Source organism: Zootoca vivipara, chromosome 10 (genome assembly GCF_965207765.1).
Source record: "Zootoca vivipara chromosome 10, rZooViv2.hap1.1, whole genome shotgun sequence".
NCBI lineage: Eukaryota > Metazoa > Chordata > Lepidosauria > Squamata > Lacertidae > Zootoca > Zootoca vivipara.
The window spans coordinates 35501185-35513247 of record NC_142593.1 but is presented as its reverse complement, the minus strand read 5'-3'; the positions used below and the strand labels follow the sequence as shown (position 1 = coordinate 35513247).

The 12063-nt window shown below is 41.3% G+C and overlaps 1 protein-coding gene across 5 annotated transcripts in view; it reads left to right on the top strand.

Annotated features, from left to right (window-relative positions):
• Positions 1-12063, top strand: part of DMGDH (dimethylglycine dehydrogenase) — a 48513-nt gene that overhangs the window by 16369 nt on the left and 20081 nt on the right. For all 5 annotated transcript variants that reach the window (XM_035099565.3, XM_035099563.3, XM_035099568.3 and 2 more), the window contains 8 exons: positions 1149-1347; positions 2486-2655; positions 3712-3865; positions 5796-5961; positions 7284-7414; positions 8290-8507; positions 8956-9113; positions 11779-11838. In XM_035099565.3, the coding sequence (XP_034955456.1) occupies positions 1149-1347; positions 2486-2655; positions 3712-3865; positions 5796-5961; positions 7284-7414; positions 8290-8507; positions 8956-9113; positions 11779-11838 (1256 nt within the window). The remainder of the gene's footprint in view (positions 1-1148; positions 1348-2485; positions 2656-3711; positions 3866-5795; positions 5962-7283; positions 7415-8289; positions 8508-8955; positions 9114-11778; positions 11839-12063) is intronic.

Sequence of the window (12063 nt, the reverse complement as noted above, 5' to 3'; positions counted from 1 at the left end):
AGGTCAGGCATCCCCAAACTGTGGCCCTCTAGATGTTTTGGCCTACAACTCCCATGATCCCTAGCTAAGAAGACCAGTGGTCAGGGATGATGGGAATTGTAGTCCAAAACATCTGGAGGGCCGAAGTTTGGGGGGTGCCTGCTCTAGGTCCTGGCTGAGACAACTGGGATATTTGGATTCAGCTATGGGAGCACTGTCCATGGGCACACCTTTGAGTCTTTCTAAGCTACTTTTGCTGCTCGAAACTTCCAACCTCCCATTGCTTGGGCCAGCATGCCTCCTTGGTGGTGGGGATCCTCATGGATCACAATCACGGGGTAATAGCCCAGTTCTGCTAATTAGTGCTATCCTTTGTGTAGATCACAGTGGTATTATTTTTGTCATTGCGCTGATGGTTGCAGCCAGATACAGTCACTGATACAGGGACAAAACTTTATACCAATGCTGTGAATGAAACTTTAGTGGCACTGGTGAGGTGTGGAAGGCCATGGTTGCAAATTGCATGTCTGCATCTGGGTCTTTTGTTGCAAATACCATGGAGATCATGAATATATCTGTGTGTCCCCCAGATGAAAAAAGGAGCATTTGGTGGACTGAGGGGGGAATGGATGTCTGATGAACTCCACGTAGGCATGTCTTTGCATCAGTAAAACAGATAAAAAGAATTGTGTTAAATAAATGCCAAATATTTCTTGCATTGTTTTATGTAATGGGAGGTAGAAATTAGTTTATTTTCAGATGCAAGATACAGCTAGGTGTATTGTTATTTTTGCAAGATACAGCTAAAAGTTTTAGGTTTCAATGATGCAAATTACCAAGCTCACCACTTGTTGGAATTAATTGACATTTGGTGACTGGAATCTGTGAGTGATTATTATATATATGTATGTTATACATGCATATTCATAAAGACAAAGAGCCTTTCTGGCACCATTAACTTGTTCTCAGATTTCCCATATAAGCCTGTCTTTCACTTTGTGCTCTTCAAGTGGGCAAATGGGGATTCTCTGCATGCAGCTCCTATCCTGCAACATTTGTGTGTATCCTGAAAAAATAAGCGCTTTGTTTTGATATCAGCACAGTGTGTAACTAAAGAGCTTTTGGAATTTGAAAATAACAAATGCATGACTCAAAACATTTTTTTCTAGGATTTGGGAAGGAGCTTTTTGAGTCTGATTTGGACCGAATAATGGATCATGTTGAGGCTGCTATGGAAATGGTCCCAGTCCTAAAGCAAGCAGACATTATCAATGTAGTTGCAGGCCCTATAACATATTCTCCAGATATCTTGCCTATGGTGGGGCCACATCAGGGTGTTCGAAATTATTGGGTAGCTATTGGTTTTGGGTGAGTAAATTGATCTATTGTTAGGAGAAACCTTGTAAATGTTAAATTTATACATATATGTCTGTCTTCACTGGGTCCCAGATGGTATCTTCATGAGTTCTTAAAGAACTCAAATTTAATATTGCTGATCTTATAGCAAAATATGTACCTTGTCCCAAAAATTGGCCTCCGTAACATCATTTTGTTAAAAGGAATTTGTGGGGTGTGTGTGTGTGTGAGTGCCAATAAGTTAGTCCTGTTAGCTTAAAGTCTGTTATCAAGCATAAGTACAAGTTTGGGTGAAGAAGAATCAGCATAGCTTCTGCAAATGTACATCTTGTCTCATTTTATAATTCTTTGAGAGTATTAGCAAACATGAAAATAGGGGTGAATCTGGTTGACATTCTTGGACTTTCAAAAAGCTTCCAACAAGTCCATGGCCAAAGACTACAGGGTGAATGTATCACAGCTTTTGAATTGCAGAAAGGAATGTGAAATGCATCCTGGTACAAAGAAAATTTGTCTAATAAATTTAAGTTGCCCAACCTCCAGTAGGCTTAAATTTGTGATATTTAAATTTGTGGTAAATGTTGGTGGTATTAGTTATTCTTCCTAGGCAGTCTGATCTTGCTTAACATATTATTTCATCATGACGTAAAAGCCAAGGTTATCATGCTGTTACAGGGAAAACAGAGCAACAGCACAAATTTAATTCCAGCCAAATGTAGCTGGAACTCAGATGTTTGTTCTGTTGCTGTAATCACTTAATCTTTAGTTCAAAGCCTAACTGGGCCTTGCCCAGCTTTCATGCACCTTACATATTTATTATTTGTACTTCTAGTCAGCCCTGTCACTGAATTGGCCCAGGGCAGGTTACAAAAGATCTCAGGTATAATTTAGCTTGAAATCATAAAATAACACAAAGCAAACAAATGATATAATTAACAAATGGGCACACTGTCCCATCTTAAATTCCAGGCTGCATAAGTGCTCCAGATTTTTAACAAGTCTAACTTTCCAATAATGAGCAAAGCACCCCCCCCCAAAAAGGTCATAGAGAAGATAATAAGAAGTGAGTTTATAGTCCTCAAAGGTTGTACTGAAATGTTGTGTGAAATAAACTAGTGGGGAAACTGTCTATATCTTCTTCTTTACCCAGATACGGCATCATCCATGCTGGTGGCATAGGAAAGTATCTCAGTGACTGGATACTCAGTGGGGAGCCTCCTTTTGATCTAATAGAATTAGATCCAAATAGGTATGGAAAGTGGACTACTCCGGAATTCACAGCAGCAAAAGCAAGAGAATCTTATGGATTTAACAATATTGGTAAGATGTAATTTTCCCCATAGAAAAATAAATAAATTAGCACTTAAGTAGAGAATTCTTGTGCTGGTTTTCTTCACCTTCCCCCCACTCCCAGACTAATAGAGAGAATGCCTTTGCCTTGTACAGCGGTACCTTGGTTTATGAACTTAATCCATTCCGGAAGTCTGTTCTTAAACCAAAGCGTTCTTAAACCAGGGCGTGCTTTCCCATACCAGCGGGGGACTCAATTTACAAATGGAACACACTCAACAGGAAGCAGAACATGTTCTGCTTCCAAGGCAAAGTTTACAAACCAAAACACCTACTTCTGGGTTTGCAGCATTCTTAATCCAAGTTGTTCATAAACTAAGCTGTTCTTAAACCAAGGTACCACTGTAGTTTGCTGGGATGGTGTCAGGCGTGGAGAATCCTCCCTTCCCTTTGGTAATTTCACAGACAAGAATTAATGAGCAGTTTATATTTTATAGTCATTTTTATTCAGTCATCTGGTTGCAAGCAAAAACCCACATCTCTTCACAAGGAAAGCAGTTGGATACTCTCAGTCCTCTCCTTTCAGTCCCCAGCAACACCCTGGGATCCAACAGGAAGTTCCTCCTCCTCTCTGCATTATTTGTTCTCTAATACTGACGGAGCTCCTAGTTCTTGGGGAGGGAGGGTCCCCCCCACTCTTTAATTACAGCTCTGCTGGCTGTTCCCTCCCTTCTCTTTGTCTCTCCATTATCTCCTAGCTAGGCAACTCCTGTCGAAACTGCTCAGTGTCTGTGTCTCTCTCTGCTCCTGAAACCACCGGAAACTGCGGTGGCGGGGTGAATCCACCCCACCTCTGCCTGAGAATGCATTCCCCACTCCTCTGATTCAGACCATTCCCTGACATCCAGTTTACACTGTACTGCATACCTTGCTTATTTTATTTCCATCATTATGATGTTTAGCAGCCTGCAAAGTCCTTCAAAAACATTTGTAGATACATGAAAAATACTTTGTGTACATGTGCAATAAGTGATTCAGTGTCATATGTTTTACGATGTTGATTTTGTGTTTGTTTTTGTTTTGCAGTTGGCTTTCCTAAAGAAGAAAGATTTGCTGGGAGACCCACAGCAAGAGTTAGTGGGCTTTATGAAATCCTTAAGTCGGAATGCTCCATGGGATTCCATGCAGGATGGGAGCAGCCTCATTGGTTCTACAAACCTGGGGATGAGATTGGATACAAGTAAATGAAAAAATATTTATTGATTGTTCTTTTGTGCCAAATTAATAGCATTAGCAATATTATGTTCAGGGTTGTTAAAATAAAGATAGAATTGTGAACCGTAGTCTGAAACATAGTATCAGTTGGTAAAATGCACATTAAGAGGAAGTAGTATCATTCATTCATTCATTTAATAAAATTTATGCACTACATGATTGTAGAAAAACTTCAAAGCAGTTTACCGGTAACTGGTAGTAGTTATAATGAAGAAAGAGGAATATTTTCATGTTTTTACAACACCAAGTGCCAGGCCAATGTTTAGAGATGACATGAAAACCCCTTCTGGTGGTGCAGCAATAAAACTGCTAGTGCATTTGCAAAGCTAAGCAGGGTCCAGTATTGTTTCAAATTGGATGGGGGTTGGGCTAGACAACCCTCGGGTTCCCTATCAACTGTACAGCTGTGATTCTGCACTCTCATACATAGGCTATGAGAGCAGTATGCATAGTCACTGAGGCCATCTGGAGAGGGACAACACTTGGAAGAGGAGGAAGAAGAGCAGAAGCCACTCTTCCACTGCTGCTTCTGCTTTGCACAACAGCTTTGGTGACCCCACCATGTAAAACAGTAGCAGGACAGCGGAAGTTACTTTCCTCCTCAATGCCATCCCTTTTCAGGTGCTGCCCAAGGCAGCTGCCTCATCCCGCCTCATTCATGGGCTGGCCCTGCAGATGGTTCATATGTTGGTTTAGATGTGCAGTTGGTGGCTTACAGAAAGCATAGTCCCCATTATACTTCCATTGTTAAATTTGTATGAGTGTAGGCATATTGCAGATATATAAGCATCCATGTATATATAATGGGTGTGGTTTGCTGCCGTGATCCCGCTCTATGGCGCTTATTAGATTTTACCCATAATCTTCAAAACATACTATAAGAACTTATGATAATCTCCAGCTGATAATGAAATGCAAAACAACAAATCACAACATTAAAGATTAATTCACTGAAGCTATTGGGGTTTTTTTTGGGGGGGGGTAAACTTCAGATGTAAAAGTTACCATTCTAAAATAGTTCTTCCTTCCACATATGCTTAACCCTTTTGTATAAGAAACGGCAACAGCAGAAAGTCTCCTACAGTTTTACTGAGGATGTATGTTGGGACTCCAAATGACCTTAAGGGTCTGTCCATGTAATGATGACCAAAGTTTCTACGTCATGCTTACTCTTGTACTGTATTGCATTTATATTCTGTACTTCTACAGTATACAGTAAAAGCACCTGCATCTGTGGAGTTCCTAGTTTTTATCTATAGAATGCAATAATTAATCAATTTTAATATAAAACATCCACTCATTGGAGTTGAGCAGTGTTTGTCATTAAATAAAACATTAACCTTAAGTTACAGTTAGGGTGGGACAGCAGGTGGCGCTGTGGGTTAAACCACAGAGCCTAGGGCTTGCCTATCAGAAGGTCGGCAGTTCGAATCCCCGCGATGGGGTGAGCTCCCGTTGCTCGGTCCCAGCTCCTGCCAACCTAGCAGTTCGAAAGCACGTCAAAGTGCAAGTAGATAAATAGGTACCGCTACAGCAGGAAGGTAAACGGCATTTCCGTGTGCTGCTCTGGTTCACCAGAAGCGGCTTTGTCATGCTGGCCACATGACCTGGAAGCTGTACGCCAGCTCCCTTGGCCAATAATGCGGGATGAGCGCCGCAACCCCAGAGTCGGTCATGCCTGGACCTAATGGTCAGGGGTCTCTTTACAGTTAGGGAAATTATTGATAAACTTGCCAAAATAAGGTATGCCTATGATTTTTCAGTTTCATTCCCCTTCCCTACTCATCCAAAGGGGTTGATAGATGAAAGGAAAGGGAGAGAGCTACTTACAGTTAAGTTGAAAATTACTAGGCAGGTTTTTTTTAATGAATTTACAGTAATTTTTATTTTTCTAGGCCAAGTTTTCGACGTACAAACTGGTTTGAACCTGTGGGCCGTGAATATAAACAGGTGATGGAAAAAGTGGGTGTGATTGATCTCACTCCATTTGGCAAGATTAGCATCAAAGGCAGTGATTCTGTTAAATTTCTGGATCGCCTGATTGCAAATGTGATCCCAAAGGTAAATGGAAATGTAACAGCAAAATAGGTCTTGGATTAGTTTTAATATATGCTGAAAATAAGTTTACAGTCCTACTCATATGAAGTCCCAATTGTACTGAGCCCAAGAGTGGTAAGGAATTAGGATTACATCTACCTTCACCTTCCTGTGTGCACTTGGCCTGACCTCGTTCAACCACATACCCCCATACTAAAGATATAATGTTGGACTGGATATACATTTCACATATGCCCATCTTGTGGAATCTGCATGCCTCAAAATTTAGTTGTGCGAAGATTGCAGGAATTGGAGCTAAACAAATTAGATGCTATGCACCTATGCCTCATTTAAACATTACCCCAAATTTGTGGATGTGAATCGGTTCCAAATCAGGTGGACAGATGTAGGGATGAATGAGGAATTCTGTTAACCAAATTTTCTCCCCATCCTTACGCTAACATGTGAACCTATTTAATATGTACTTTCCAAAGCAATGCATAAATTGAAACTCAACTTTCCCTACACAGTTCTCCATACTTTGCAGTACAGTTCTCCAGCCAAGTCATATATGCAAATATATATATATACTGGAGTAAGTGAGCATACAAATACATACACTGTATTAGTGAAAATAATATATATAATGCATTATATTAGGGAAATTGCTCACAAAAATGTGTATACAGTGGTACCTCAGGTTAAGTACTTAATTGGTTCCAGAAGTCCGTACTTAACCTGAAGCAAACTTTCCCATTGAAAGTAATGGAAAGTGGATTAATCCATTCCGGATGATGAAAAACACCCCCTAAAACAGCAATTTAACACATATTTTACTGTCTAGTGAGACCATTGATCCATAAAATGAAGGCAATAATCAATGTACAGTGGTACCTCAGGTTAAGTACTTTATTGGTTCTGGAAGTCCATACTTAACCTGAGGCGTACTTAACCTGAAGCGAACTTTCCCATTGAAAGTAATGGAAAGTAGATTAATCCATTCCAACCTGAAGCATACTTAACCCGAGGTATGACTGTATTAGGAGAAATCTGCACTAAAATTCTGCTGAATTTTCAAATTGCAAACTGATGTGGAAATGTGACGAACTGAAAAACAGAAAAATGAGAAACTGAGAGAAACAAAAACTGACATTCACCCATCCTTGTGTGCATCAAAACCAGACCTGAGGCCTTCAGGAATCCCATAGAAACCAGTGGTGCTTAAGCATGCCTAAGTCTGTGTTAGATTGCAGCCTGTGTATTCTAGGAAGAACTCAATTTCCTTATACTGTATAATGTCTGCTGTACTGTATTATAATTTCTTCCTTTCTTTTTTTACTATTCAGATAGGTTTCACAAATATAAGTCATATGTTAACCCCAAGAGGCAGAGTCTATGCAGAGCTCACAGTCTCTCATCTAAAGCCAGGGGAATTTTTGTTAATTACTGGTTCTGGGTCAGAGCTTCATGACATGAGGTCAGTGCACGTTGTAACTGCTGAAGCTTAAAAAAGCCATTTGTGATGATGGAAATGGGGAAGGAGCTGCAGTTCAGGAAAGTCGCAAGAGCCAGAGCTCACATAGGAACAGATTAAGTTGCCTTGGACTGAGCCAGAATATTGGTCCGTCTAGTTCACTAATGTCTACACTGAGTGGCATTGTTTCAGGCAGGGGGTCTTTTCCGTCCCTACCTTGACATGCCAGAGATTGAGCCTGGGACAGATGCTTCACCACTGAGCTCTGGCCTTTATGCATACTGGGATCTTCTGAATCAGAGATAACATTGTAAATAGCTCAGAGTACATCGTAAAAATACTGAGATTACAAATCTTCTCTCCACAAGTTGCTGGTATCAAAAGTATTGTTCACCTCTCGCTGAGAGTGCTTAGCCTGTTTATCCTGCTAAAACAAAGGCTTCAACAGACTATGATTGCACACTGCAAATACTGTAGAGGACATACGGTATACTAGCAAGACGGGTATTTATGTGGGTAAAAATGACTAATGGTCCTAATTAATTTCTGTTGGCTGCTCCTTGATTAAAAAAAAACTAAATGGAGCTCAAAAAGAGGTTTATAAATATTTGTAGTGATAAATGTTGTGATGGCCTCAGAAAAGCTGTGGGAATTGGTTGCATTGGCAGATGATATTATTATTCAGTTGGTTTCTCATGCATTGAAAAATATGGAATCTGGAATCTGAATATGGGACAGTAGGGAGTGGGGTGAGCTTGTCTCGGAGGTGCAAGAGACATTCTTCTTGACTTGGGTTTACCTGATAGTCATAGTTGTCAACCTAGTTCTTTTATGCATTTTAAGGTTTGGATTAATAAAGTGGTGCCTTTTATTTTCAGGTGGATTGAAGAGGAGGCAGCTAGAGGACAGTTTAACGTTGAGATCAGAAATGTCACAGAAGAAATTGGAGTATTGGGTGTAGCTGGTCCATATGCACGAAAAGTCCTCCAGAAGTTGACAACAGAGGATCTCAGTGATGCAGCATTTAGTTTTCTACAATCCAGACATTTAAACATTGTGGATATTCCTGTAACTTCAATTAGAATATCCTATACAGGTAAGGTGGGAGGGGGAGAGATTATTATTCTTATAAGCAAAACAGCTGGTTTCTATACAAGGCAGCAGTGCAGAGACAGGTCATTTAATGTTTATCAGTGGCGGAGCTTCATGCTCCGGCACTGGGGACGGGGGCGGGGCGCCGTTCCAGGGCCGTGGCGCGCCTCCCAGGGGCATGGCGCACCTCCCGGAGGGCCGTGGCACACGTTCCGGGGGTGTGGCACGTCTCCCGGAGGGGCGACACGCATTCTGGGGTGGGGCGCGTGTTTGGGGGGCGGGGCGGGCGCCCGCGATGGCAACCCTTGGAGCCCGCCACTCGGGGCGGCCCGCCCCCACTGCCCCTATCTTCCTACGCCCCTGATGTTTATTTTCATGTTATGCCTTTAAATAAGCACGGCCATAATTTAACTGTAGACTTGATTAAGATGTCAACCTTTGGTTTGTAATAGGTGAACTGGGTTGGGAGTTGTACCACAGACGAGAAGATTCTGCAGCTTTATACTCTACTATCATGGAAGCAGGCCAGGAAGAAGGAATTGACAACTTTGGAACATATGCGATGAATACGTTAAGGCTAGAAAAGGCTTTTCGGGCATGGGGAGCAGAGGTTTGAATATAATTCTTTTTTTCTTTTCTTTTTTTGTTCTTTCTTTGGTGTTATTTGTGTATTGATCACAGGTAATCATATCGAACTATTCTGCTTTTTTCAAGGCCTGATAAGAGTAAAATAAGAAACAGCTGCTATTATGATTTACACCTTCTATTTTCATGAGGGCAAACTGTTAGTATTCTCAATTACATTTGTGGCACCACATCCTCCTTTTTAATTCACCGACATTTCTTTTTCCTCTATATTAAAAAGTCTGTTCGATTAAGAGGTCACAGTAGTATGTTTGGTTGGAATTCTTACTTAAACTCTATGCCACGGGTGTCAAACACAAGGCCCGGGGGCCAAATCCGGCCCGCCAGACCTTGTCATGTGGCCCGCCGAGCGCCCCAGCCAGCGGGACCCAGCAGTGGGACCTTGCTGCTGAAGCGCCGCGCCAACAAAGCGCCGACAAACAGCTGGGGCCAGGGAAATGCTTTTTGCCCCTGGGTCCCTTCGCGCTCTTTTCTGGCGCTGAATCAAGGCGGCGACCCCCCTTTCCCTTTCTTTCTTTCTTTCTTCCTCTCTCTCGTTCTTATTCTTTCTTTCCCTCTCCTTCCTTCCTTCTTTATCTCTGTCTTTTCTCCCTTTCTTTTTCTTTCCTTCTTTATTCCTTCTTTCCTACTCTTCTTTCTCTCACCTCTTTCCTTCCTCTCTCCCTCCTACTCCCTCTTTTCTTTCTTTCTTCCTTCCTTCCTTCCTTCCTTTCTTCCTTCCGCCCTTCCCAACTTTCTTCCTCTCCCTCATTCTTATTCTTTCTTCCCCTCTACTTCCTTCCTTCTTTCTCCCTTTCCATCTTCTCTCCCTCTTTCTTTTTCTTTCCTTCTTTATTCTCTTCCTTATTTCCTACTCTTCTTTCTCTCCCCTCTTTCCTTCCTTCCTTCCTCTCTCCCTCCCACTCCCTCTTTTCTTCCTCCCTCCCTCTCTCCCCTCCCTCCCTCCCCCTCTCCTCAGAAACATAGGATGCTGCTTTATACTTCTGGCCCTTAAACCCTGGAACCAGGAGAGCAGCTTCAGTGAGTCAACCTCAGCCAGTCCCTTTGGTGAAGGGTGGTGGCTCACTGGCAGAACATCTGTCCTGCATGCAGAAGGACCCCAGCATCTCCAGGTACTAGTAGCTCTGCAAAGGTCCTGCATGAAACCCTAGCGAGCCTCCACCACCCAGTGCAGTTACCAAAAATCATTTTTCAATAAATTGTACAATAATTGTACATTTGAATATCTACTTGCCATTATTCTGACTATGTTTCTGCTTTCAGAGCTAGTTATTACTTACATTATTACAAAAAACAGTAATAATTGAATGCAGTGACAATAATTTATGATAATAAAGAGTGGACACATAGTCCTACAGATACAACTGGCCCTTTGAGGGTGACCAAACTGCTGATGCGGCCCCCGATGAATTTGAGTTTGACACCCCTGCTCTATGCCATTTCAGTCTAAAGTGTTTCCAGCAGACCCTTTGAGTCTGGAAACCTTAAAGAGAAACCAGCAGACCCTTTGTTTAATTTCCAAGCAAAGGGTCTGCTGCTTTCTCTTTAAGGTTTCCAGACTCAAAAGAGAGCAGGGCAATTAAAGGCACAGAAGTCCTGTCCTCTATTGAGTCTGACAACCCTATCAGGATTCCACATCAACTGAGGCTGCTCATGCCACATTGGAGTGCTTCTTACTTATTTTTTGTTCCACTTGCACTTCAGGGTATTTCCCTAAAGATGTTTTGCATTTTCTGAATCAGTATAAGCCAGGAATCTTATTTCCCTAATATTTATTTCTTGGCAAAAAGATGCTGATATTAATATGATACCAGCTCCTTCAAAATGCTATGACTGTAATTCAGTAGGTAGTGATGCATGTGTATATAATTCTCTCCTTCTTTGGAGGTTTTTATGCAGAGGTTGGGTGACCATCTGTCTTGGGTGGTTTAGTTGAGATTCCTGCATTGCAGGGGGTTGGACTAGATGACCCTCGGTGTCTTTTTCCCGGACCGAAATTGTATGATTCCACATGCATAAAAACTGCTGTGGATATGGAATTCTCTGGTTTCACCTGGGGAGCAGAGATAGTTAACATGACACACTCCAGATGTTGAGATTACAACTCTCAGCAGCATGGCCTATGGTAGGAGGTGATTGAAGTTGTAATATATGTAACCACATCTGGATGGCACCACATTGACTACACCAGGTCTAGAGAGCACCCCAATGCAATTGTTTCGCCTTAACAGTCCACAGAATTCCACCCTACTGTCCTACCTGTTGAAAATGAGAAGAACAGCTGAGGCATCAGATAGCTGTTCACTGTGAGATGAGGGATAGGGAGGTAGATTTGCAAGTAAATCATAATTGCATCTTCCTTGGTTAGTTCTCAGTGGAGTGAAGGCTTTCTATGTTTGCAGGATGTCTCATTTCTTATTGTCTTCTTAACTGTAGATATTGAAGAAATATATACTTGCATTTTTTTTATTGGAGATGCAAATGTCACTAGGAATTACAATCCTTTAACAAAAGAGATTTTACTTGTTCATAAAAAAGGAAATAAATGGAAAACAGTATGAGAAAGTGAAAAGACGTGAAGGAAATATGCCATCTAGTGATTAAATCTCTTATTGCATATTTTTTTACAGATGAATTGTGACACCAATCCTCTGGAAGCCGGACTGAAATATTTTATAAAATTAAATAAGGTAGGTCTGAAACATTTTCAGAGATATATATTTATGAAATTATTCCTGGGTTTGCAAATGTTATATATAAACTCTTCAAACAGATATTGATAAATTTCTGCAGCACTGTTCCATGTTGTATGCTGGAGCAATTGTTTCAAGTAATGTTGCCTTGATAGGTAGATTGGTTCCACTAATTTTTTTAAAAAAAGTTTTTTAGAAATAAACTTTATTAGAATTCAAATT